We start from the raw sequence: 27,990 nt of genomic DNA on the forward strand, positions 1-27,990 counted from the left end.
ATTTCCTCAGTTCCTGAAGTATGTATACATATATATTTATATATATAGCTATATATAGATATATATATATAAATCCCAAAATCACTATTCACTTTGAAACTACCTGTACTGGGTTTGGGAGGTTTTTTTTAATTTACTTTTTTAAAAAAAATTGTTGATCACATCCACAGTTTAGGGATTCTTTTAGACCCTTCTCCATTTATTTTGACTATGCTACTCTTGGTGAAATGATAAAGAAATTGAAATATTTAGTGTCAAAAAGTCCTGAAATGCAATGACTACCAAAAAAAAAATAAAATACCAGGTGTGGCTCCATCTCCCTGTGGGCTGTTCAGGGCAGTGGATTTTAGCTCAGGCTGGAATTTTGCCTTTTCCCAGCAAAACCAAACCTCTCTCAGCTTAGGGCACTTGCAGTGATTTATTTCACACCTGATGCAAGGATTTCACGTCAGCATTTCCCTTCCACCATTTCCAGCTGTGGTTTGGGAGGTTTTTGGGTTATTTTTCTTTTCTGTGCAGGGGGGAAATTCCCAGTTGGATACAGAGGCTGTGAAACTCCCAGTGGGGTGGGAATTCAGCACTGGGACCTGGCAGGGATGGACTTTGCCTTTTCCTTTTCCTTTTCCTCCCTGTGCTGGGCTGTGTCTGTCCCCACCACTTGGGCAGACTGGGGGAACTGGGACAGACTGGTTTGGATCCAGAGCAGCTCCTGCTTTCTGGAGCTGGATTTGTGTCCCTGCCACCACAACTCCCCTCTGGCTTTTCCCTCTGGGGATCCACATTCTCCTGCTCTGCTGATGTTGGATCCCAGGAGGTGCAAATTCCCAGTTTCAGCAACTGTGACTTGTTTTTTAGGGACAGAAATGCCCTTCCCAGTTTGGTTCTTTTCCAAATTGCTGTGTGTGGAAAAGACTGGGGCACTCCTGTGCTTCCACTGGGGAGTGAGAAGAAGAAATTCTTTGCATGTGATAGTAAAATTAAAAGTGCAAAAAGTTTTTGTTTCTTTTGATTTCTAACATTAAGTTAGTTTTATAGTATCTTACATTCCTGCTCTTGTTTTGTTGTTTTTTTTTTTTTTTAATTTTTATTTTTAATTAGCCTGGCACAGTATGATGGTGCAGTTTTAGCTGTAGGAAGAAAAAAAGAAAAAAAAAAAAAAAAAAAGAAATAAAGTAACCCACTATTAACCAGAAGAGAAAGATGATACTGTGGCAGATCAGTAGCAAATAAGTGACTTAATCAATGCTTTACTGTAGTTAAATAGCTATGGCCTTACTACTTTGTCAATATCAGCTTAATTGTCTTGAAACTGTCTGCAATTTTTACTGTTCCCAGGTGCATTGACCTGGGCTGAGATATCTGGTATGTACAGATGATATTTGAAATTTGTAAAATGCACCACTGTATTACAGACGATGCAACAGAAATGCACTTCAGGGGGAAATGGCTTCTGATGAGTTTTTTTGTAAATCCTTGATTACTACAGATATGCAATAGAGTTTTTTTTTTTTGTTGTTGTTGTTGTTGTTTCTAATTTTGATATTTCCTTCTGAAACGTTAAGATTGTTGCCATTAATCTGAATGATTTTATCATGCTCTTCTTTGCGTGTATATATTCCATATAGTCTGAGCTTCCTTTAGGATGGTACAGAATTTTGGGTTGCTGTAGTATTTTTAGTTTGGCTCTTCTCTTCAGTGCCTTTAGCTCAGGCACTTCAAGAGGTTCATTGAGTCTGTTTTTAATGTACAGTTGGGAGGACTTGAAATGGAGTTAAAGCAACTTATTTCTGAGAAAAAAAAAAAAAATCCATCTGCAAACTAACCTGTAACAACTTTAAAATTTTATATTTAAGAACCAGATGTTTATTTTTATGGAACTTCAGTTATGGATACAGTTTCCAAAAAAAAAAAAAATGCAACTTCAAATGTAAACAGACTGTGCATAAATGGGTTTTGTTCTAATTTTTATAGAATACAAAATATTCAGATAATATATTGAGCTCGAGTTACTACAGACATCTTGTTCCTCCCAGATGAATCCAGCTTCCCCTTGGCATTGATGATCTCTCTTCAAAGTGGTAGGAAAGGAGAAAAAAGTGACTTATCTGGCTTTTAGACTGTCTGTTCTGGTTTATTCCTGTTGTCAAAATGTCCAAAACAAAATTTGTGTAAAGTAGGTTCATGCTTTAAGTGTTCAAATGATAATACATGTATTTGTATTTGTTTTTGACATTGCCAAGGTGCTATGGGAAATTGAAATAACAGTTAGAAAAATAAAGCTGATTTAAAAGAGAAAAAAAAAAAAAACCCACCAAAAAAAAAAAAAAAAAAAAAAAAGAAAACAAACCAAAAAAATAAGAAAAAAAAACCCTTAAACCACAACTCTCTGAGCTCTTCCTTGTGTCTGTGGGGGCTGAAATGTTTTTAATGCAGTTTGGGGTGGTGAATTGAGAATAATGGGGGTGAAGGGAGATGCTCAGGGCTTGTGACAAAATTCCAGCCCTGGAGGAACAGGGTGGTTCCAGCAGGGTCAGCCCAGGGCACAGGATGGTGTCCAGAGGGTTCTGGAACTGCCAGGGAGGGACAGACACGGGTGGAATGTCCTGGGTCTCAGTTCCTCCTGTCCCCATCCATCCTCCCATCATCTGTGTGGGTTTTGTACCCCTGGATCAGGTTCTGTCCCCATCCATCCTCCCAGCACTCTCTGCAGTTTTTGGGTTTTGTACCCCTGGGTCAGGTTCTGTCCCCATCCATCTCCCAGCACTCTCTGCAGTTTTTGGGTTTTGTACCCCTGGGTCAGGTTCTGTCCCCATCCATCCTCCCAGCACTCTGCAGTTTTTGGGTTTTGTACCCCTGGATCAGGTTCTGTCCCCGTCCATCTCCCAGCACTCTGCAGTTTTTGGGTTTTGTACCCCTGGATCAGGTTCTGTCCCCATCCATCCTCCCAGCACTCTCTGCAGTTTTTGGGTTTTGTACCCCTGGATCAGGTTCTGTCCCCGTCCATCTCCCAGCACTCTGCAGTTTTTGGGTTTTGTACCCCCGTACGATCCATCCCGTTGTCGCCTCCCGAGGCCGAGCAGCCCCGGGTCCCTCGGGCTCCCCGTGGAGCTGCTCCGGTCCCTGCACGGGCACGGCCCGAGCCGCTCCCGGGGCTCCGGGAGGATTCCAGAACCGGACCCGGCTCCGGACAGGATCCAGCTGCGGGAGGAGCCCAGAGCGGAGCCCGGCTTGGGGACGGGGACAGAACCGGGAACGGGGACAGAACCGGGTCTGGGGCCCTAGAACAGAACCGAGAACGGGGGCAGAACCGGGAATGGTGACGGGGCCCAGGAGCAGAACCAGGGCTGGGACGGGAGTGGAACAGGGCCCAGGGATTGGGAGCAGAACCAGGACCGAGAGCAGTCCGAGGTGTGGGAGTGGAACAGGGGTCGGGAGCGGGTCCAGGGTCCGGTAGCAGAACCGGGATCGGGATCAGACCCAGGGACCAGGCCCAGTACTGGGTTCGGGCTTGGGCTCGGGACCGGGAGCAGTACCAGGTTAGTGTTCGGGTTCTGGAGCAGTACCGGGTTGGTGCTCGGTTCTGGAGCAGTACCGGGTTAGTGTTCGGGTTCTGGAGCAGTACCGGGTTTGGTGCTCGGTTCTGGAGCAGTACCGGGTTTGGTGCTCGGTTCTGGAGCAGTACTGGGTTAGTGCTCGGTTCTGGAGCAGTACCGGGTTTGGTGCTCGGTTCTGGAGCAGTACCGGGTTAGTGCTCGGGTTCTGGAGCAGTACCGGGTTAGTGTTCGGGTTCTGGAGCAGTACCGGTTTGGAGCTCGGGTTTGGAGCAGTACCGGGTTGGTGCTCGGGTTCGGAGCAGTATGGGTGGTTCTCGGTTCTGGAGCCAGTACCGGGTTAGTGTTCGGGTTCTGGAGCAGTACCGGGTTAGTGCTCGGGTTCTGGAGCAGTACCGGGTTGGTGTTCGGGTTCTGGAGCAGTACCGGGTTGGTGCTCGGGTTCTGGAGCAGTACCGGGTTAGTGCTCGGGTTCTGGAGCAGTACCGGGATAGTGCTCGGGTTCTGGAGCAGTACCGGGTTAGTGCTCGGGTTCTGGAGCAGTACCGGGTTAGTGTTCGGGTTTTGGAGCAGTACCGGGAGCAGTGTTCGGGTTCTGGAGCAGTACCGGGTTGGTGCTCGGTTCTGGAGCAGTACCGGGTTTGGTGCTCGGTTCTGGAGCAGTACCGGGTTGGTGCTCGGTTCTGGAGCAGTACCGGGTTTGGTGCTCGGTTCTGGAGCAGTACCGGGTTTGGTGCTCGGTTCTGGAGCAGTACCGGGTTTGGTGCTCGGTTCTGGAGCAGTACCGGGTTTGGTGCTCGGTTCTGGAGCAGTACCGGGTTTGGTGCTCGGTTCTGGAGCAGTACCGGGAGCAGTGTTCGGGTTCTGGAGCAGTACCGGGCTGGTGCTCGGTTCTGGAGCAGTAGCGGGTTTGGTGCTCGGTTCTGGAGCAGTACCCGGTTTGGAGCCGCTGCAGCGCGGGGCGGGGCCGCGCGGGGGCGCCGCGGGGCTCGGGGGCGCGCAGCGGGTCGGGGCGCGCGCGCCGCGCGGTCACGTGCCGGCGGCGCCGGGCTCAGCGCTCAGCCATGGCGGAGGCTGCGGCCGCTCCCGCTCCACCCGCGCCCCGCGGCCGCTGAGCCCCGCCGCGCCCCGCCGCGCCCGCCCGCGCCATGGCCGAGCCCGCCGCCGTGTCCTCGCTGCCCCGCGAGGTCCGCGAGCAGCTGGCCGAGCTGGAGCTGGAGCTCTCGGAAGGTGAGTGAGCAGCGCCGGCCCGCCCGGCCCTGCCCGCGGGGCGCCGCCGTGTGAGGGGCCGGGGGTCGCGGCCGCCGGCGGGGTCGGGACCGGCGCGGCTGCCGCCAGCGGCGCCCGGGTCCGTGTGAGGGAGCGCGGCACGAAGCAAAGGCCCGGCCCGGCTGGGGCTGTGTGTGAGCGCCGGGAGCATCTTCTGCAGCCGAGGAACCCGGGGAGAGCCGCCCGGGGAATCTCGGTGCGGGCAGGGCAGCTGCCCCCTCCTCCCGCGGGGCGGATTTTCCTGCGGCCTCTTCCCCGTCGCTGAGGGACCCCCGGCACAGCCACTTCTGGCTGCAACTTTGGCCACAATAATGCCGGCAAACCCTCTGTTATTGCCACTTTCTGAATAAGTTCTTTTGCCATAATCGCTTCGGAGCATGCGCTTTTTTGCTGGGTATTTTTGTTGTTGTTGTTGTTGTTGTTGTTTCCTTTTTTTTTTTTTTTTTTTTTTTTTTCCATGGGTTTGTCTTTGTTCCCCAGCGTTTAAATCGCAGCTCTCGGTGCAGCTTTGTTGTGGATCTCCCTTGTGAAGCTGAGGAGGAAGGGGAAGGTTGCAGAGCAGGTAGCTCCGATTTGCATAATTCTAATTTTCCTCCCTCCATCAGGGCTACAGAACTTGGTGCCAAAGTCAGTGGCTTCTCTGGAGGGTTCACTGCATGGCTGGAATAACCAGAGAATCACAATTCCCTGAGGTGCAAAGCACTCTACAAGCATCATCCATATCTCTCTTAGCATTAAAAATTCAGAAAAAATCAAGTTACAGGCACATCTTTCCTCGCTGTGTTTATCCCAGAGCCCAGAGTGCATAAAAAAAGAGACTTTTTGACTCTTTGGGGATCAGGAATTTGCTCCCACGCTGGCAGCAGCACTGCTTTCCTAGCCCTGAGCTTGGCTGCTTGGAGCTTTTGTTAAATCTTTTCCAGATAAACTTTCTGCAGACATTGAGCTAAAGTGATAAAACTTTATCTAGTGTTTGGTTTTGGGGACTCGGTGATAACAAAGAATAAGGAATGGTGGTGTTGCTTAAAATGTAACACTCAATGGGTTTTTAAAAGAATTTGTTAAATGTTTGAAGCGTTTGCTTGGATTTTCTGAAGTTTGTTTCTTGATTTGACCTGATTTGATTATGATTTGACCCTGTACTGCAAATTCAAAAATAAATTAATTCTGTTGCTGGACTGGCTGCTGTGACATCCCACTAATCTTTAACAAGCTGCTCCAACAGCTTCAACTTTGGTGCTGCAGAGGGAAGTTTTGAGGGTTATGTAAGTAATTCTCTCAATATTAAATCCACTGCCCCTTCGTGGGTTTAATACTTGGATTTCTTAATATGCATATCAAGGATTTGTTTGTGCAAATCGCTTTTTCTGTCAAAAAAAAAAAAAAAAACAACCCACAAGTACAGAAAATTTTGGGTGGCTGTGCCCCCCAAACTCTTGGGAACATTTTTCAGGAGATGTTGTTGCTGAGATAAGTGAGCTGTGGGGAGGGGGAGTGAGGTAATGTCATTGTGGAGTTCTTGAAAAATACGCCCTAGTTTGAGGCTTAAGCTGAGGGATTTTGAAGCCTGTGTGTGCATTGTTCAGCTGAATATAACCATGGGCTGTTGACAGTAAACAATATTGAATAGAAGCATTTTATTAAAAATGGCAGCAGGGCTCCATGTGCAACTGCTCAGTTGTTGCTCAGATAAGAACACTTGATTCTTTTTTTTTTTTTTTTTTTTCCACCCCCTTGTTGCAGCTTGGGTTGTCTGTGTGAATATTTCTGTCAGGTTTTTTTTTTGCATAGGAACACCTGATTTTTGAGAGAGCTGCTCCCTGAGAGCAGGAGGTGACTCTGTCCCTGATGGACAATGTGACAGTGACTCCAGCAGCACCAACATTTGTGTGCACTGAGTTTCATCCAGACATTTGCTACTACTAACCACCACAGAGCAGAGAATTAAAAAACAAAACGGGGGGGGAAATCTAATATTAAAGCCTTATCTGACATTGTGGTTGTGAAAGGTGCTGTGTCAGCAAGCAGGATGCAAAGTGGAGCAGGATTACTTTAATGTATGCTGGAAATAGAAATCAGAGTTTGCAGTGATGAGCCAGGAGAGTTTCTTAAGGAACAATCTGTGCAGACAGAGCAACAGGACTAATTCTACCTCTGGATTATTCCTTGCTGAGCCCTGTGGTCAGCAGCAGCCATCCCATCCCTGAGTGCAGTGAAAATGGCTGAGCAGAGCAGTGGGACATGCTCCAGGAAACATTAATTGTTCATTAATCAACAGGAATTGCATCTTACTCTGTCTTGCTGATGGGTTTGAGACCAATCATTCATTTATAAGTGTGCAGAGGAATTCATTGTGTTCTGTCAATGTGAAGCTAAACTTGGGGAGATCTCCCATTTTTCCCAGAAGGGATCAGTGTTGATCCCTCTGAGGGAGAATATTCAAGTGACAATAGAATGGATCAGCTGAGAATTGGGTCATGGAGCTGTGGGAGACCTGGAACCTGCTCATTACTCATGTTTTCCTTCTTTTCTCACTTTTGGGATATTTTTCTTTCTGGTGCTTTTCTTCATCTGTCAGTAAAACACCCACATTATGCATCACTAATGATGGGAAGGGCTGTCTTTGTATTTGCATCTGTTTCTGTTTGATGAGTGAAAGTGCCAGGGATATTAACTTTAAAGGAGACTTTTCCCCCATTTTCACACGTCTCTGAGTGTGGGAGCTCAGTCTCACCTTTGGCTTGAGAACATTCCTTGCAATCTTCTCAGTGTGTGCTGAAGGGTGCACAGAACAAGGTAAATGTCTGATTTCATCCCATATTCGGTGGAAAATGTTAATTTTAAAGCACCTCACCACTGGGCTTGGGTGTTTTTACACCCTGGGTGAAACATTCCAGCAGCTCCTCTCACATCAACCTCATCCCAGCTATTAATGGAGCTGGGAAACTCTGGAATATCCAGACTCAAAGGCTCTAATTAGGCACCTCCAGAGGATTTGTTTCATCCAGGGCACGTTCTGTCACTCTTGTCCTGCCCCTGTGTTCTCCTGCAGGTGAGAGCTCTGGCCCAGCCTGGCTCTGCAGGGGTTAAACACCCACATAAAGAGCTTTTTGGGTTGCTGGGGTTTGTGCCACTGTGCTTTCTGTCCTGCCTGATGTTTCTAACCAGGAAAGGAGTGTCAGTGGAGGGAAAGGCAGCTGGAAACACCCAAATATCCAGGGAAGGGCAGAGGAATTCCAGCTCAGAATTTCAGCCACTTCTGGGTTCTTCCCCTTTGCCTGATGGAGAAGGAGCTGGTTTCTGTTTGCTAAACACACATTTGCTGTCTGGTTTGGGATTCTGGCTGGGTGTTTCTGTGAATGTGCACCTGGGTTTGTTCCTTTTCAAGCTGATTGTCTCTCTCTGGAGAGCAGAGCTTTGTGTGAGGATTTTTCAGAAGCTGAGGAAACAGAAGGATGGTGGCATGTGTGGAAAAAGGAGTATCAGCAAAAACTAGAAACTCAGGACTGAAGGCCAGCCAAATGGGATAGAACCTTACTGGAAGAAAACATGTTGACTCAAGCAAGTGGGTAGAGCCTTTATTTTGTTTGGCTTGAAAATTTCTCATGGAATCAGGGTATTTCTCTGATCTTTGAAAAATTGTGTGTTTCAGGTTGCAATCTCTGATTGCCAGGCGCCTGTCAGAGGAGGTGAGGACCTTTTTTATAGATTAAGCAGCTGAAGCACAGAATTTAAATTACAGAGTCAAAGGAAGTAATTGTCTGAGTAGGGACTGGTTGTATGGATTGTGCTGAGTGAGCAGAAAGGTTTCACTTCAGTCTCTTCCCCCACTCAGAGAGGAACTGTGGGCAAAGCACAGAAAAGGTTGAAGAAGAGCTTTATAAACATAAGCAAGTTGGATCTGATCAGCCTGTAGCTAACAGGACTTACAGGTGGTTTTTGTGCATTTATGCAGCATCTCACCCACATGTCTTGCATTAGGCAAAACCAGCACTGGGAAAGCTTTAATGTTGCTTCCTTAATTTACCTGCAGGACTGGCAGCAGATGGGTCCCAAATCTGCTGAGAGATCTGAGCAGGGCTTTGAGGCAGTCAAAGTCTGTGTGCAGCCAGTGCAGGTAAAGTTTGAGAGCTTTGAAATGCCTAAAACCTTCTGGAGCTGTCACAGGGATCATCCAGCCTTGCTTGGCTCTACAAAGATCCCAGTAAAAATCCTTCATCTGCTTTCATTGTGGATGAAATTGTATTTTCTTTAGCTTCACAGCCCAGGAAAAAGTGATGCAAGCATGGAGCACATGGAATTCAGTGCAGTGTGTGTGTCACAGGAAAAGGAAATGCAGCTCCAGTCGTGACCAAGAGCTGCAGAATCCAGATCTGTCACCAGTGCAGCAAACAGAAGGTCCACGAGATGATCACAGATTTCTGCTCTGCAGATGGTCACAGCAGAATGATTTAAGTGATTAATGGTTTGGAGGGAGGGAGTTAAACACAAATACTGGAAGAAATATTTTGGCTACTGTGAGTGGGAGTTGGGTTTACTGTTGGTACATGACTGAAGCATGTAAGCATGGGGAGGAGGAGGAGGAGGAGGAGGAAGGTTTTTGGAGCATCCAGACTGGAATAATAAAAAATAACCAGGAAAGTTAAAGAATGCATATTTTTCTGATGTCCCTTTTATACTTAGGAAATGAGGAGTGACTTTGGGGCTCTTGTTAAAAGCTGCAGCTCTGACCCTTTGCCTTGGGCAGAGGAGGAAATGAGAGGCTTTAAAAAGAGTCCTGCACCTCCTCCCTGGGTGCTTCTGTGAAGCTTTGCTGGAGTTAGAACCAGTTTCCTCAACTGGGTGGATGGGAGCAGCAGTGATTCCCAGAGTGGATTTTATGGCTCTTAGTAGTTCCAGGTGATATTTGCCATTTCAGCTGGGAATTTTGCATTTTCAGACTGGGAATGTTCAGCAGACCTGCTGGCCTGGCACAGCTGTGCTAAAGCTGCATTTGGAGTTTGTGGTGTCCTAGATAACTGATCTCCAGTTTGCTATTTTAAATTCTCTAGCATGAAATATTGAGTAGGAAATGTGATGGGTGGCAGAGGAGCTGCACAGAGCTGCTGCTGCTTTTCCCAACTTGCAGAAATCCATGGAGCACCCCCTGTGCTTCTGATGTTGTGGAAAGGATGATGGTTCCTTCCTGATCCCCTCTCTCTGATTAGTGTTTGTCATGAAGTTTTCTGTTCACTGCATTTATCATGTTTATTCAGTGGCAAGTTTCAGGAGCCAAAAAGTGAACTCATGGTGAGCATTCCCAAGGGATGGGCAGAAGCTGGAGAGTTCCTGTTTGCATTTCTTTCAAATACAATGTGCAGATAATTCCTTGGGATGGTTTTCTTTAAACCCCGTGTCTCAGTTATAAAAAGCATTTCCTGAATCTCTCCATGAGTTACTCAGTTGCTTTTTTGGACGTGGATTCACAGAGAGAGGAATTGAAGCATTTTTCTCTGCTGAGGCTGATTCAATCCAAAAATTTTTTTTTTTTTTTGGGGATCTTGTGAAATCAGGGACAAGTCATCAGGGCAGGATGTCTTGTTCTGTTAATTAGAATGGAAAACTCCTCCATTTGCAGTGTGTGAGGAAATAATGATTTATAGCTAACGGATGCTCTGCAGCAGCAGCATTCCAGCTGCTACACGAATTTTCCTGAATTTCTCATCTGGAATGCTGGGTTGTTGCTCTTGCCTGATATTTGGAGTAAAATTCCTCTTTCCATCAGTTTGTGTTCTTTCCAAACTTCAAAGCTGAGAGTTTGGGAAACACTGCTTGAAGTAAACATAGGCAGGGTGTAAGTTTAAGTTAGTTTATACCAAAGATAGTAATGTAATAGTAACATAACTTTCCTTGCTGTGAGCAATCACCTTCTTTTACTTCATGTAACTTAAGCTGATAAAAAGGAAAGAAAGAAAAAAAAAAAAACCTCTTAAAAGTTTTAGCACTTCTCTGCCAACATAAACTCTTCCTAATTCTTGTTGACTTGAGAATTGCTGATGCAAACTAGGTCTTGCTGAATTCCACAGGGATGGGAGCCCACAGAGCCTACAGGGCATCCATTAATCCATTTTGTGAGCCCAGAATTCCAGTCCCTGCCTGAACCATCAGCCACGGAATTGTTCCCCAGCAGTCAGGCAACCAGCTCCATGTCCCTAGGGAGCAAAAACAACCAGGAGAATTGTATCCCTGCCTGATAAAATTAGGTCTCCTGTAATCTCCCTGGATGGCTGGCTGCCTTGAAAAACATATGTTTTAATGCAGGAATAATGCATTCCATTTGGGATGGCTGCAGCTGGGTGCCTGAGTGCATGGAGAGCTCCCATTTTGCCTCTGGGATCAGGACTAATGTCAAACATCAGGTCTAAAGTGCAGCACTGGAATTGTTTGGGATGTTTTTTCCATCTTTTGCTCTTAGCAGGGATGTTGTTCCTGGGGCTCAGTCCTAAAGGAGTTGCATGAGTGAGTCTTTTATTGGAGATAAAGGTAAACTGCAAAGATGAGTCAGTGTTTGTATTCCTGGCTTTTTGCTCACTGCATTAAGGAATTTACTTGGGATCATCTAATACAGGTTTATCATTCATTTCTCAGAGCAGCACAGGTTACCTTTGGAGGAATTTTTGTTTTATCCCTTCCCTCATGCACACCTGACACACATCTGGTCCTGGGACAAGCCAGGGGAGATTTTGGAAATACTGGGTTTGGAGTTGGTTTTGTAGCAGCAAAGTGAGTTCTGATGGGACACTTGGTTGGCCATAAGTTGGAAGGATGTGATCAAAGCAGGAATGATACAGCAGAAAAAGTCTGAAAGATTTGGTTTCAGGCCCTGTCCTTGTGTGTGATTCCAGAACAGGCTGAAGTTTTGTGTTTCCTGTTGTCCCTTTAATGCACCAGCTCTTCATTTGGGGTGCTAATTAACCTACCAGGAGCCATTTCAGTTTGAAGCACCTTTTCTGGCAATGCTGATTTGCCCCCTGAGAGCAGCAGAGTACATCAGGGGTGCCTGATACACTTGCTTTGCTACTTTTAATTTGCATTTCTCTGGAAACAGTGATCCCAGAGAGGAGCTGCCCAGCCAAAAGAAACCCTGAGGAGGCCAAGGAGGCTTTGAAGATTTTTCTAGCAAGAGGTGAGAGCAGAGTTAGGAGTTGTCCAAGGTGACTGTGGGCTGTGGTGTGAGGAGTGCTGGCCATCCCTGCTCTGCCATCCCTGCTCACAATGTGCATTGTCACTGGGGTGAGGACAGGGAGAGCTGCTCCAAGGAGCTGAGGAGTGACATGGCAAATTCCAGGCTGTGATTGTTCACCCTGGGATGGAGACTGGGCTCAGGAGTCAGGTGATCCCAGTGAGATAAAAGTCCCAGATCCTCAGCAGTGCTGGTAGAGAATAAACAGATCTGCAGTTATTAAACTGTGCTACCTTTTTTTTTTTTCCCTTAATTGAATACAAGTGGAAAATGCCTATTAAAGGTGCTCCATTTCTGGCATTCAGGAGATTGCTGAGAGTCCCATGGGGTGTTGGAGCAAGATCCTGATGGTGTTTGCAGGGGAGAGAGAAACTGTGCTGCCTCTCCAGGCTGGAAAAAAAATAAAATAAAATAAAAATCATCTCTGTTGTGTGGTGTGTGTCCTCAGGTTTCATAACAAAGCCTTGGCAGAGCTCAGGCTGCTCTCACCTCTTGGAACCTCCCTCTTTCCATCCCGTGCAAAGCTCTGAACTTTGGCAAACTGCAGAGGGCACGGGATGGAACTTTTAGGAATCTTAAGTTGTGTTTTTTAAGAAAAATACCAAACCTTTCATTGCTTTTGGGTTTCATAGATGTGAAAGAACCATATTATAAATTATTTTGAAACTTTTTTTTGGGCTTTTGTGTCAGTCCTGATAAAATACTGAAGGTGAAGCTGAAGCCTCTTGTGTTACAAAAAGATTCCCAATGGCCAAATGCTCGAGTGTAAATGTTTTTTGAGACTGAGACCTGTGTTTATTCTTAGGGCAGAAACTTTAAGTGATCCCTTGTGGATTAAAAAAAGAACAATTCTTATTGTAATTGGAATGAAAACCTCCATTCTTCTGCAGTTTGGGGTTGGAAGTGAAAAGGGGGAAGTGTTGTTATTTTTTGCTGCCAGGCAGGAAGGAGGGGAGATGCTGGGGACATCAGACCCTCCTGACTGAGGGGATTTTGTCACTCCCACTGTGACATTTCCAATCTGATCACCACTGGGTGCATGTCTCACCCTGCTGCAAGGAAACTTCTCCATGGTGGTGATGCTCAGGTTTGGCTGAACATGACACAAACCCACTGTATTTCTGACATTTCTCCTCTCTGCTTTAAATTTTCAAGTCCTCCTTGAAAATGTCCTGATTTTAAAAAGTCCTGTAGTGCAGAAAAGTGTCAATTACTGAGTCCTAAATAGGGAGAATTGTGGATGAAGGCAAAGCAAATGAGTCAGATAGAAATAATCCCATTATGTCTTGGCTGCAGCCACACCTAGAAACCTTGAGCAAACATTTCTGTCTAGTTATTCCTGTGTTTGATACACTTTACTTGTTAAGTCCTGTTTCAAAATTGCAGCATGTAAAAATTGTGTAGGGCCAATTGCCATTAGCTTCAAGGACTTGGGAACATTCTTTTAGTCATTTTGACCAGAAGCACAGAGAGCTGAGTTAATTTGCTCTCACATTTCCCCAAAATCAGAAAAACCTATAACCCTGGAGCTGCTGTTGCCTTGGAAGGATTTCAAGGCAGTTCTTTTTGCAGTAGGCCTTCAAAAAAAAAAAAAAAAAAAATCTCTGGCAAGAAGAGCAAACAGGAAGATATAATTACCTTCTGCCTTTTGTGCACCAAATCCTCCTGCATTGGACAGAGCTTTGGTAAAACACTTTTGGAAGTGGCTGCTTGTAGCATGGGAGCTCTAAGGAAAAGCATTTGGATCAGGCTAAGTCATTCCTGATGTTCCTGTGATTCCTGTCCTGTGTTTTAGGGGTAATTACTCACTCATGCTCTGGGTCTCCTCTCTTTCATGGTGGATAAGCTGATTTTTTAATAAATCTGAACAAAGCTATTTTTACAGATGTGACTTTAATAAAAAAAAAAAAAAAAATTGGACCTTTCTCCTCCCTGCCTTCCCTGATTGCAATTTCTCTGTTGTATCTCTGTACAGGGGGGATTGAAATCTTCCTTTTTTTGTTACCTGTGGCTGAGGAGGTTTGGATTTTTGGATTTTTGAGGAATAGGATCCTCTGGCTCAGGAGAGCTGCAGAGGTTTGTCCTGCAGACCTTCCCTGCAGGATTCCCATTCCTGGGGGGATCCTTCTCAGTTATCAGTGTGCACAGCCAAGGGTGTTCAACCTGTTCACTTCCCTCTGGGATCTGAAGGTGATTCCTGGGGTTGAACCCAATGGGAAAAGACAAATGGAAATCAAGGTTCATGCACTGGAAGCTCTCAGGGATGTATTTATGGAGGTTGAATCTGTGGCAAAGGTGACGTTTTCTCTTTCTCACCTTCCAGATATTTAATTGGATTCAACAAAGTCAAGGGAGGGAGACACAAAATGAGGAGGTGATGGTCATAAAAGTTCTCCAGGATGCCAAAACTTGGCCTGTTCTCCTAGAAAAGTAATTACTTGTTTATGTTCTCTTGTTGAAAATGACAGAGGAATGTTGAAAATGACAGAAGAATGTTGAAAATGACAGACCAGGTGAAATGGTGAGAACTGTATGGCACTGCAGGCTCCTCCTCCAGCAGAGACACAATGATCTGGGCAGAAATAAAAAAGAAAAGAGTTGACTGAGAACTGAAGAAGGAGGAAATTGTCTTCTCTTGAGTTTGGCTTCAGGTTCTGGAGGATGTGACCCTGGTGCAGCTGGGAGTGTGTGTGTGGCTTTGTGGTGCTCCCACCCTGCAGAGTGGCACCTTGGGGCTCTGCTGCTACAGCTGCTCCTGCTTTGGGTGCAGGAGCTCCCAGGCACAGAGAAATTCCCAGTATTGCAGTGCAATCCTTGCACCAGGTCCTGCTTTGGGTGCAGGAGCTCCCAGGCACAGAGAAATTCCCAGTATTGCAGTGCAATCCTTGCACCAGGTCCTGCTTTGGGTGCAGGAGCTCCCAGGCACAGAGAAATTCCCAGTATTGCAGTGCAATCCTTGCACCAGGTCCTGCTTTGGGTGCAGGGGCTCTCAGGCACAGAGAAATTCCCATTATTGCAGTTCAATCTCTGCCATAGTGAGAGGAGTCTGTAAAACAGTCCAAGAAAAGGAGAAGGAAAGGAAGTGGAGAGACCTGGGAAATGTCAGAGCTGTTTTTTTCTATAATTCTGCTGTCAGGAAGAGCTGTTTCAGAATAGTTTTCTGTGGGTGAAGTGTGACAAGAAGTCCCCAAGAGGTGCTGTCACACGGGGTAAGCTTGCTGTTGTTGGATTGTTTCCACCATTCAGAGAGATTGTTTGAAGCTGTTTCAGGGATTCTTAGTTGAAAGGTGCATTTCTGCTCCTTCAGCACATTGTGCCCTTGCAGACAGATCTGTGTGTTAACTCACTGAACCAGTTAATGGTGGAGCTCTGAGCACCTTGTCTGCTGTGACATTGGCCAAAGGACTGTGCTGGCTGCTGCAGGGAGTTCCCTGGCCCAGGGGAAAAGCTGACTGATGTTTCCTGTGCTGTCCTTTCCCTCTGATTGTGCAGGGTGTGAATCCAGAGCCTTATCTGGGGATGGAAGCACATCTGAGGAGGAGGAAGGCAGCAAGGCTGGGCACTGTGCCAACTGCTCCAAGCCTTTGTTAGAGACTCAAGGAAACCTGTGTCCATCCAGGCACTGCTGCATCCCCAGGTCTTCCTTGGCCTCTCTGGAGGGAGGGAGCTGAAAGCATCACACAATCCTGCATGTCAGTGTCCAGCAGCTCAGAGCTGCTGCTGGTGTCTGAATTCCAAGATTTTGTGTTGAATTCTCAAGATTTTCCTCCTGAGGGTCTTTGAGGAGAGCACTGACCCCATCTGCTGTAACCAGGAGGGATGTTCTGTGTGCAGCTGCTCCCTTGCAGAACATCTGGAGCCTGTGTGTGACTTCCCTCTGCTCTGGGATCTGCTGGTTTCTCCCTGTGTTAAATTCCTCTGGTTTCTCCCTGTGTTAAATTCCTCTGGTTTCTCCCTGTGATAAATTCCTCTGGTTTCTCCCTGTGATAAATTCCTCTGGTTTCTCCCTGGGATAAATTCCTCTGGTTTCTCCCTGTGTTAAATTCCTCATTCTCAACTTGCTGCCTGCAGAAATAAAAAGGAGAGACAAGCTCGAGTATCAAACGTCAATTTTAAACGAGTGCAACCAAGCAAATTAAAAATGGGCACGTTTTCATGTTTGGATCTTTACCATTCCATTTCCTCTGCATGAAAAGAAGATTTTGGAGTGATTTATGGCTGTCATGCCAGCTTTCTCAGCACTGAGGGGTGCAGCACTGTCTGTCAGCTGAGTGGTTGATTTTGACAGGCTGCACTTCTGGGCCAAGGCTTTTTTTTTTTTGTTGTTGTTCCTCTTTTTAGAGCTTTTAACATGAAATATTCAATCCTGCCTGTGCACAGCACAACTGATGCAGGTATCACACTTGAGAGAACTCTGAGCACAGTGTTGGGTCACTGTGAGCACATCCTGCACTTGTGGCTTCTGTGTGGTTTTGTATTTTTCTGCAGTTGGGGGCCACCTGCCTTTGACCTGCTGGTTCCAGGAGGAATTTTGTTGTGTTTTCTCCAGCAGAATTAGGGCTAGAGAAAAGTTTCTTGGCTACAAATGAGGTACTGCAGCCTGCAGGTGTTTTTTTGGATGCTCAGGCACTGCAGGTCAGCACTGTGTTCAGTAGGAAGATCTCAGCTGGAATTCTCCAAGGAATTAATTTGTTTCTTTGTTTTTTATGTAGTTCTCTGTTGTGCTTGTAGAATCCCAGTGCTAAAAAAGAAATAATCCTATTGTGCAAGAGATGTTGGAGAGAGGTGGTTGTTTTATTTCCCAAACATCAACATTTCTCTTGACAAACTATTCCGTGGCGTGGCATGAATTTTATTTCTGTGAAACACACAGAGTCAGCAGAGAAGTTTTGGAGAACAAATTGGAGGGCAAAGATCCAACCCAGAGCTGTGTCCACACTCCTTCTCTTTCAGAGGTTTTTGCTTAATTGCAGATTTTCTATTTGGATGTTAATCCTTCAGTTTCTCTTTCTTGGCAGAATATCTCAAATTATTACTGTCAACACATCTTTAGCTCTTGCTGCCCCTCCACCCCCTAATTGTGAGTTCTGTCTGTGCTGCTCTGCTTGGTGTTTGCAGCTGAAAGCAAAGCCTGCTGTGAATATCAGATTTTTATCCAAAAAGACACAAGCAGCTCCCCATTAATATTATTACACTGACACCCTGGTTTTATAAACAGGGGAATGTTCTGTGGAATGGTTGTTATCCAGTGATTATGGCTCCATTAGGCACAGGAACAGATGGTTCCTGTCCAAGTCCTTTTTTTTTTCTGTTGTCATTTCTAGCAGGAATAAAAGGGAATGTTGAATTTTCATCTCTTCACTGGTGAGGCTGGAAAGGTCACACAGGCTGTGGATCAGGAACTGGTGTTAAAGTGGGAAGTGAACTAATCTATGGAATCATGGAATAGTTTGGCTTGGAAGGGGATTTAAAGCTCCTCTGGTTCCACCCTGAGCTGGGAACAACCAGGCAGAGGCAATTCTTACCTTTTTTTTTTTTTTTTTTTTTTTTTTTTTTTGGTAGGTTTAGAATTTTTCTTGGACATTTTAAACTTATGTATTAAATCCTGCTCTGTCCATGCCTAGAGAGAATTTAGCTGGCAAGATTTTTTCCCTGTTGTGAGAAGCAGAGAGTTCAAAGCTGTTTTTCAGTGAGTAAGTTGAAGGATTTACCTGTCTTTTTGCATAGTAATAAAGCCAAGCTAATTCTGTAGAATTAACTGCTAATGAGAAATAAGGTAATAAAGTGTAGTTTGTTATTGAAAGTAATTCTGCTTCCACCTTGGAGGGACATTGGCTATTGCTGAGAGAAACTGCACAGTCACCTTTGCTTGAAATTGAATGCAGAATGGAAAATTAAAATATGATCTCACTCTCATTAAAATTAAGTAATTGATGTCATCATTCAATTATTTTTTAGGAGCTTTCAACAAATGCTTTCAGGTTGTTATTAAAACCTGACCAAGCAGGGATCCTAAATTGGAGGAAATGGGGGGTAGTTCTGTGTTAGGGAACTGAAAAGTGAAGGAGCATCTCAGGAAAATCCCCAAGTGACAAATTCAGAGCTACCAGTGCCTTCCTCATTCATGAATTCCAGCTCAGCATCACCCATTGCAGGAAATCTTTCATCTCTTGCTTGGGGTTAGTGCTGGCTTCATCATTTTCAGAGTATGAATATTTAATTTAGGGCTTCTTCAGGCTTTTAGCAGCTTTTTCAGGCTTCCTGTGCTGCTGGATGTGAGGACAACTGGAGAGAGCATTTGGATTCACTTAGGGTGTGCAAGTAAGGTTTATTTGTTTTGATTTATTACTGAAATATTTTTAAGAAGCTCATCTTGTTCTGTGAGTAACTTCCCCATGATTTTAACCAGAAAACAGAACCAGCAGTTCCTACTTTTCCAGAGCCAAGCAGTGTTTTGGTGACAAGGTCCAGCTTTTACCTGGTTAGGGCTGAAATCTGTTCATAGAAGTTGATATAAATATTTCATAACTTTGGACCTATTTTTACAGTAAGTTTGATCTTGGAGAGATTGTACCTTATTAGTGCAAATACACCATGGAATTTTTGCTTGTTATTAGACATAAAGTTCCTTTTTTTTTCCCCCAAATTCAAGACATTTTGGTCAAGTGAACAGAGCAGGACATGAAGGCAGGTCAGCACATGAGAACCCCTTTTGTTTGTGTTCTTTTAGTTTTTCTCAAGTTGCTGACTGTGTGCTCTTAAATAATCCTGCTGATTTCTCCATACTTCCTTCCCTCTATGAGTGAGACATTTGAGAAATCAGTTTATTTAAATTGGAAGAGGAGCCATTGCACCCTGAGAGAGGCAGCACGAGGAAAATCCTCTGTCAGAAGTAGTTGAGGATTTGGAGATGGCTGGTGAATAAGATTTTTTTAATTTTAGATCTGTTTATTTTGGTTCAGGATGCATTGGTGTCAGTGTGGAAGGGATGTATGTCCTCCCAGTTTTGTAAAAATGTGTTTTGATGGTGATGTACTGATAGAAAATTCCATTATGGGAACAACAGAAATATCAGGGTGATATCACAATACCCTGCATAACAAAGGCTGTAAATTGACTGCACCTTCTCTTTATGGTAAAAGGATGGTTTTTTCCTATTTAAAAATTGTATGTAATTATTTTTTAAAAACTATTAATATGCTTTGTTAATTAGGAGGAATAGGTGTGCTGGGAGAAAAATCCATTCTCCCCTGCAGCATCCAAGTTCAGTGACTTTGGGGTAAGTTTACAAAGTGCAGTTGGGTGTTGGGCTCTCTTTGCTCATTATTTTGATCTTTTCAAGGCTTTCACATGAGAAGGATCTTGCCACATCCTGCTCCTCAGCAGGAACAAAGCTGTGCTGGAGCAGACACTGACTCTGCCCAAAGAGCCCTGAGCACAAGTGGCTCCTGCTGTGATCCTGCTTGTGAAGAGCCCTGCAGCTGACAGCAAAATGGGGATTTTTTAGCTGCTGGTGCTGTGCCAACAGGCTTTCCTCAGCACTAAGGAGCTGTGGATGCTGATGGAAACACAACTGAAAGCTTCACACAGCCCAGGCTGAGCACAGAGCCTGGGATCTGCTGCTCAGGCCATGCTGGGCAGGACATTTTTCTTCTGCTCTGTCTGTTTAAATCTGGTTTTCCAGGCTTGTAGCTGACTTGAATGGGTTATGCTGTTGAGTGCAGCAGAGCTGGTCTGGGCTGTCCATTCCTGGGATATCAATTCCTGGATTTTCCTTTTCCTTTCCTGGATTTTCCTTTTCCTTTCCCCTTTTTCCTTTCCCATTTTTTTCCTCTTCTCTTTTCTCTTCTCTCTCTCTTCTGTCCTCCTCCTCTTCTCTTTCTTCTCTCTTCTCTCTTCTCTCTTCTCTCTTCTCTTCTCTTCTCTTCTCTTCTCTTCTCTTCTCTTCTCTTCTCTTCTCTTCTCTTCTCTTCTCTTCTCTTCTCTTCTCTTCTCTTCTCTTCTCTTCTCTTCTCTTCTCTTCTCTTCTCTTCTCTTCTCTTCTCTTCTCTTCTCTTCTCTTCTCTTCTCTTCTCTTCTCTCTTTCAGGGTATTGAATGAATTATTTTGGTTCCCACCAGTCAGGTTTGAAGGGAATTAGTAGAAATCTCTGTGCTGCTCCTGGAGCTGCTGCTGCCTCTGTCAGGAATTTGGTGGGAGGCTCCAGTCAAATTACAGGTGTCACACACTAATTGGAGACTGGTAAAAGTTTAATAATTGTATTGCTTTGCCTTTAAGTAGTGGGATCCTGCTCTGGTGACTAATCCTGTTTAATAGTGACTGTCCTGGAGTGAGCACTGGTTGTGCAGTGACTTGGGGCTCTGCTCCACATTTCAGTGCTTTGGGAGAAACTTTTTTTTTCTCTTAAGAAAAAAAAAAAAAAAAAAAAAAAAAAAGGTTTTTTTTTTACTTAGTTTTCTTAATTTTTTTTGCTTATTTCTCTTATTTTTTCTCTTTATTTTGCTCTCTTAAGCAGCCACCACTTTCTCTGCTGCTTTTTCTATGGAATGGGAGTAAAATCCTTATGAATACACACTTGATACTGACTCCTTAGGAAAACCAGGGCAGGAGGGCTGTGATTTTGATCTTGATTTTTGAAAAGATTCATTCCTACAATTGATTGTTCACCGTGCTTGGTTGCTTCTATTTTTCAGTTGGGTTTTGTTTCAGGAGGGATTTTGTTAAGTACCAGTGCTTCCATCAAGTTCTCTTTCTTTATTTCATCATGCATAATCATCAACCTCATGGCTGTGACTTGGAATAGCATTATCCCATCTGGAAATACATAATTACTGTGCTGGCTGAGGTGCCAACTGGGTTAGGTTCTGTGCTCTGTGTAAGGGCAGGTTGGAGTTGCTGAGCACTTGATGTGAGCAGCTGTGTTTGATCACCAGATAGGGCAATAATTGCTCTTAATTTCTTTCTTCTCTTCTTGCATCTTATCCAAGAATCTTGGATTTACTTAAGAAAAGTAGCTCCAGCTGGATTGAAGTGGGCTGTGTACCCAAACTGCCTTTTTGCTATGGTTGGAAAGGTGTTGCTGTGTTGTCAGGATGGGAGGAGAATTACCAGCAAGGAGTCCATGTTAAAAATGAAAATCAAGAGAAATATTAAATATTGACACCTGAGAGCCAAGGAAAGGAGGCTGACAGGAGTCACACACATGATTCAAACCCACAGTAACTTGGTTTAATCTCTTTGGGTGCCAGCATAGCTTTGTCTTTGTTTTAAACCTGGCCTAAAACCAGGTTTGATTTGGAAAAATCATCTGTCCACACTTGTCTGTCCCTTGTAGAAAGTTCAGACTGCCAGAGCAGGCAGGGCTTGTGTGTAATCTGCTGTTGTTGGGCTGGACAGGCAACTCCTGGGAGAGTTATCAGCACTCCCAGCTCAAATAATCCAGTGTTACCTGGAGGGTGACAATGCCTGAATCAAGGGCTGAATCACAGTTTAGTCACTTCCTGGGAAACTTTGCTTTTCAGTCTGGTGGGAGAGTGTGAGCTCTGCACTTGTGCTGGGGATTGAATACTTGGGAATTTCTGCTGGTGGCTGTGAGCAGAAAGAATTATTCAGGGTAGAATCACTTCAGCTGGGTTGTTTAATGCTCTTGCTTTACTCAGCTCAGCTGGTTTTTGGGTACATGTGTGATCCCCTCCTGCAGATTGTTCTGGTGTTAAAACCCTGCAGTGCTTCCTGCCTCTCAACTCACATGGTTCTCATATTAAAAATAGATGAAAACATTTCTCCTGAACAGATTTTGTAAAATCCTGTTTGTGACAAAGCCTTGGGTTTGTTGCATTCAGGAGGGAAAATTTTCCCCAAAAGACAAGTTGTAGCTATTGAAAGGATTTTTACTTTTTATTCCTAGCATGGGGTTACATGAAAGATTTTTTTATTTGTATGTGGAATTCAACTGTTTATGTGCATTTGCTGTACATAGATTTTATGGGTGATGTAAAATTTATATGACTGCAATAGAATATCTCATATAAAGTTTACTTTGATGATTGGATTTTGTAGGTGTTGGTTGGAGGCAGCTGAGCAGAACCTGTGTTTTGGGTTATCAGGGTTAACACAATTACCTGATGGAGTTGAAGGTTTTAAGAGTTTATCTTGAAGAATCTTTGGAGCTTTTTTAAGAACATTTTACCTTTTGGAAGGGTGGGTGTTAACTGTGCATTGGCAGCATGATTTGTGTGGCTGATCACAGAATCTCAGAATCCTGGAGGCTGGAAAAGGCCTCTGAGGTGATGGAATCCTCACCTTGTCATCAGCCCAGAGCTCTGAATGCCACATCCACTCAGATTTTGGACACCTCCAGGGATGGGGATTCCAAACCTCCCTGGGCAGCCCCTTCCAATGTTTAACTGCCCTTTCCATGAAGAAATTCCTCCTAATGAACATTTTACATCCCATTGTCCCAGCTGAGCATCTGAAAGGCAAAGTCATTCTGGCTTTTAGCTCTTGCCTGGAGGTGAAGGAGAAGTCCTTTGACCAATGTAGGTGATGAAGTCCTTTAAATAAAATTTAAATAAGGATACCAGAGCCCAGTGATGCTGCATGAGCCACACACAGTCACGGTGAGCTGAGCACGTTCTCATGTCTGCTGGGAGAGAAGAATCACCCAGAGCTGTCACACCCACCAGAGCCTCTGCTATTCCCAGCCCTGGCTCCCAAAACCCCTGAGAACTCATTTTGCTGCCCTTGGATAGTGGTGTTTTCAGCAGAAAAACCCATGATAAATCACCAGCTGTGTCTTGGTGACACCTTTTTGTCACCAATGTCCCCTGCCCAGGTGTACAGGAGGGACTGAGCCCTGTCCTCAGCTCACCCACTTGGTGATGCATCACATATGGCCTGGAAGATTACAGCTGGAAATACACAGCCCAGACGGGTGAATCCAGGACACTGCAACTCAGAAATGCTGCTGCAAGATAAAGACATTCTTCTGTACAGTTTCACAAGTTGGATTTACTGCCTGAAGTTAAAACAACAACAAAAAAAAACCCCTAAAGGTTTATGGCACCCAGTGAGTGACCCCGGGTGAAGAGCACCTTGTGAACTGGGATAACCCAGACCTTGAACCTCATCTTGAATGGAATTCTTTTGAAATAATAAATGTTGAGATTAAAATAGTTTGAATTTGGTAAAGCAACACTCCTAAGCTTTTAGCAAAGGGTTTTGGAGCTGCAGAACAGAGCCCCCACAGTGCTGCAGCCAAGTCTGCTTGTTCTGTGTGTGTAAATTAATCTGGAGCTGATCTGTCTGTGAAACTTTGAACACCGAGATTGGAGCAGTTTAATGCTTGTGCCCAACAAACGCAGCTTTGTGAGCCCCTCTGGCTTTTCAGTGCCCTATTCATGCTGCTGCTGGCAATACAATGCTGCTGTTAAAGGGGAATTGCAGAGCCCAAACCTGGCCTGGATTTTTGGTGACAACTACAGTGAGTAAAGTGTCGTTTCTCTCAATAAATCACTTTTTTTTTTTTTTCTGGAAGATTGTTAATTCACAGACCTTGCTGTTGTCTCCAAGAAGGAAACCTGATATACAGCTTCACCCAAAGGAAGGAGGAGGGAATCTTTGAAGCTGCATCATCACTTGGCCTCAAACAGAACAAGGCAATTGTCTAAACTTGTTTCAAATGGAGTTTTTGTGCTGCAGATGTAGCTAAGAGTGGTGGGAGGAGTTTAAGGCCATTGCACAGGTACAGTTTATTTGAGCACACAGCCTTAGAAAAAAGGGTTTAAATGTTGTGTTTTGGCTTGCTGAAGCCTGGGACTGAGGATGTCTCAGTTTTAACCCTTGGTAAAACCACTGGGGAGAGTGTGGGTTGTCTACAAGTTACCAGTTCTCCAGGAAAATCACAGAATCCCAAACTGGCTCGAGGTAGAAGAGAACTTAAATCCCACCTTGTTCCACCCCTGCTGTGGGCAGGGACACCTTCCACTATCCCAGGTGTCCCCAAGCCTTGTCCAGTGACCCTGGACACTTCAGGGATGGAGCTGCCACAGCTCCTCTGCACAGCCTGTGCCAGGCCCTCCCCATCCTCACAGGGAGGAATTTCATCTTTAATAAAGGTGGCACCCAGCTCTAAGTGCACAAATGGGTGATGACAGCATTCCTTACTAAGTGCTGGCTCGATCTTGTGCCCATTTTTTGCCCACAAGTGCACTTAATCCTCACTTTGGGTTTCTCAAATGTGCTGCCTGCCACTCCAGTCACACTTCAAAGGCTTTGTCTGGAGGTGCAGCAAAAGAACATTTTGCACTTTCAGCAGCATTTCTGGTCATTGTCTCAGTGTTGGTCCTCCAGACTTTGTGTTCTGCTCTTTGAGGGCAGGTTTGAGGTGATAAAACCACGGGGAGATGTTGCAAGAAAGGCCAAATCATCAGGTCATTTATAGGGGTGAGACCTGAAATCCACCAGTGATAACAGAATAATTTAATTACTTTTGTTACAATCTTTTTGTCGTGTTTGCTTTTAGTCTGTGCTTAGGGCTAATACCAGAAGCACCACCAGGATTCCCTGGTAGCACAAACTGTTGAAAACATCAACAGATGTTTTATTTTTTTTTTTTTTAATGCACACAAACAGCTTTCCAATTGGAATCTTTTCCTTGCTGCAGCCCAGTGTTTGGAGGCTTTGTTGAGGAGATGCTGTGCCCTACGTGATCATTTTCCTTAATTTCTGCACTGTAGTAATTATGGTTTTGTTAGACAGTAAATGATTGAGTGTTCTCATTGCGTGGGGGAAGGGGAGCAGGGATGTTGAAAGAGGAGCATTGTCTGAGCCAGCAGGATTAGCGGGTGTCACCACCTTGCACGGATTGAGCACCGCTGGTTCCAGCAGATCATCAGCGCTAATTGCTGAAAAGCGTCAGTGGGGGAGGGGCGGCGCTCCCGGGGCTGCTCTGGGCACGGGCTGAGTGCAGGTGACAGACAGGTGTGACAGACAGGTGTGACAGGTGTGACAGCCAGGTGTGACAGCCAGGTGTGGCAGACAGGTGTGACAGACAGGTGTGACAGCCAGGTGTGACAGGTGTGACAGCCAGGTGTGACAGACAGCCAGGTGTGACAGCCAGGTGTGACAGACAGGTGTGACAGGTGTGACAGCCAGACAGGTGTGACAGCCAGGTGTGACAGCCAGGTGTGAGAGACAGCCAGGTGTGACAGCCAGGTGTGACAGCCAGGTGTGACAGACAGCCAGGTGTGACAGACAGGTGTGACAGCCAGGTGTGACAGACAGGTGTGCCAGACAGGTGTGCCAGACAGCCAGCTGTGCCAGCCAGGTGTGAGAGACAGCCAGGTGTGACAGACAGGTGTGACAGACAGGTGTGACAGACAGGTGTGACAGCCAGGTGTGCCAGCCAGGTGTGACAGCCAGGTGTGCCAGACAGGTGTGATATCCAGGTGTGACAGCCAGGTGTGATATCCAGGTGTGACAGCCAGGTGTGACAGGTGTGCCAGACAGGTGTGACAGACAGGTGTGACATCCAGGTGTGCTTCCCTGGGCACCCAGTGCAGGTGTGACATCCAGGCTGCTCAGGTGTCCTTCCCTGGGCTTCTCTGGCTTCTCCAGAGTTTCTCTGCCCTTCCCTGCCCTTCCCTGTCCTTCTCTTGCCTTCCCTGGGCTCTGTCATTACAATTCCATCCTTTTTCTTGCTCTCCCAGTGCTCAGACCTCCCCAGCTGTATTTGCACCATGAGGATTCTGTATTTTCCCCAAGAACCATGAGGATCAGATGATGGTTGTGCTGCTGGGGCTGTGTTTGCACCCAGTCTGTTCCAGGGCATCACCTCTGGGTGCTGAGGATGGAGCTGGGGCTCAGCAGAGCTGCAGGAAGGAAGAAAAACCTCTTCCTCCAGCACAGCAGCAGCTCAGGGTGAGCTTAACAACCTCTGTCAGTTTTATTTTAATTTTTATTTATTTTAATTTTTATATTATTTTAATTTTATTTTAGATGAGCAAGTAACTAATAATTGCTAAAAAGTTTATTTATTGCAAAGCACATCAGTCTCAAAAGTGATGGCAAAAAGCAAAAGCACAAAAGTAAATGGTAAGAAGCAAATGCCTAAAGCACCAACTCTTTCCAATACAAACTCTTATAAAGAATTTTCTTAACAAGCTGAGACACAAACTCAGACCACCAATTTTTAACTTATTAGAATTCTAGTTTTTTAACAGGCTAGGCTATGTACAGACTACACATACAGCTTATCTTGTTCTGTTTGAGAAATGAATATTTTTACTGTAGCTCTGTAATTTACTATAGCTCTATTTTTACTATAGCTCTGTAATTTACTATAGCTCTATTTTTACTATAGCTCTGTTTAAGTACTGTCACAACCATGGTCCTGGAGCCTCTGCTGAAAACATCAGCATGTTTTTTAACTTTCTCTAGAACTCCCACTGCTACTCTGGCATCTAAACTTTTTACTTACTGAAAGCATTAGAGTTCATTAAAACTCACTTATCTTAAAACTTACACTTCTACCTTATGTGTGAGTGGCTTAACATATTTCAATGCATTTAATTCAATTTCTGCACTCTGATTTCTCCCTGAAGGATTCACAGACCCCCCTCCCCTGACTCAGTGACTGCAGCAGCTCAGCTCTCTGATCTCTCTGAGACCCCTGGAGCTGCTCCCTTGGAGCTGAACCCCTTTTCCTGGGCAGAGCCTCACTGGGGAGGCTCAGCCTCCACTCTCTGGGGGTGTGGATGAATGCAGAATGAACAGAACACAGATGGGTGCTGGCTGGCAGGGAGCCAGGAGACTCTCAGCATTGTTTGTTGTTTGAATTTCTTCCTTTGGGGGGGTGAACAAACAGCATTTTATAGCCAAATGATCAGCTCTGGTTTGTTTTTTTGTGGTGCCCTGTCTTGCATCTTGTGCTTCTCAGGGTGGGTTTTGAGCTCTCTGGGACAGTTCAGCACCCAGAGAGTTTTTATTTGTGCAAGGGGGTTAATGATTGACAAGGTTTATGTCAGAGGAGGGAATGGTTCCAGAGTTTGCAGCTCTGTTGTCCTGGTGCTCTTCCTGTGGTTTTAATTTATGATATTCCATGAGGAAATCTGTGTCCAGATCTCACCACTTCCATTTCCTGTAAATCAGCAAAAAAGGAACAGAGTGAAACAAAACTTCTCCTCTGGTGATTCTTTGTGTGTGTGTCAGTGGATTGGTACCAAATTTGGACTGTGCATCAGCAGAAAAGAGGTTTTATTGAATAAGTTCATTCCATGTGTCAGAGGCACTCCTGTTCCCAAGGCTGGATGTGACAATTGTGCCAGTTGTGGTGGAGTAGTCAAATCACCCATGAGGTGACTCCACACCTGCCCCCATTCCTGCACATGAAGTTTTTCCTGAGAGGACAATCCCTGTGTGTTACTGGAGCTTTATTTCAGGTGGTTGTGGTTTGGTTGACACCAAAAAAAAAAAAAAATCAGATTTATCTCCTTCCCCAAACCTTTCAGTCCCTGCTGCCCAGTTCCATTTCAGTAGGGGCTGGTCTCAAAATTGAAACTTCACATTTTCTAATCCTCTGCAGGATTGAGACTGTCAATCTGTCTGTCAAATAATGGTTGATCTATTTTTTTTATGTTACAACAAAATAAAAATTCAGATGGAATTGGAAATTCAGCAGGAAGACAGAGCACTGCCAGGGAGTCTCAGGAATCTATCAGCTTTATTATATTTATTGCTTGAATTTTTCTCCTTGGAACTTCTCTGCTTTTGCCAAATAGCATTAGGATTTTTTTTTTATTGGTTTATGCTGAGAGAATCCTTTTTACAATAATATCAGCAATGTGCACCACATGACAGTGGAGGTTGCAAATAGTGTTGTGGCCTGAGTTCCCTTCTTGTTTCTCAGTAGTATCTCACCTTGGTTTCAGATTTCCCTGGGAACTATTC

General features: G+C 45.1%; 1 protein-coding gene across 4 annotated transcripts in view; it reads left to right on the top strand.

The window, feature by feature from the left end:
- Window positions 1-4,567: 4,567 nt before the first annotated feature.
- The window catches only part of DIP2B (disco interacting protein 2 homolog B), a 65,513-nt gene continuing 42,090 nt past the window's right edge, over window positions 4,568-27,990 (top strand). For 3 of the 4 annotated variants that reach the window (XM_079329169.1, XM_079329170.1, XM_079329172.1), the window contains exon 1: window positions 4,568-4,781. In XM_079329169.1, the coding sequence (XP_079185295.1) occupies window positions 4,700-4,781 (82 nt within the window). In that variant the 5' untranslated portion in view covers window positions 4,568-4,699. Of the gene's footprint in view, window positions 4,782-18,937; window positions 18,960-27,990 lie in introns of those variants that run through there. The other variant, XM_079329171.1, reaches the window with a different exon arrangement.

The sequence above is a fragment of the Erithacus rubecula genome (genome assembly GCF_903797595.1).
Source record: "Erithacus rubecula genome assembly, chromosome: 31".
Lineage (NCBI taxonomy): Eukaryota > Metazoa > Chordata > Aves > Passeriformes > Muscicapidae > Erithacus > Erithacus rubecula.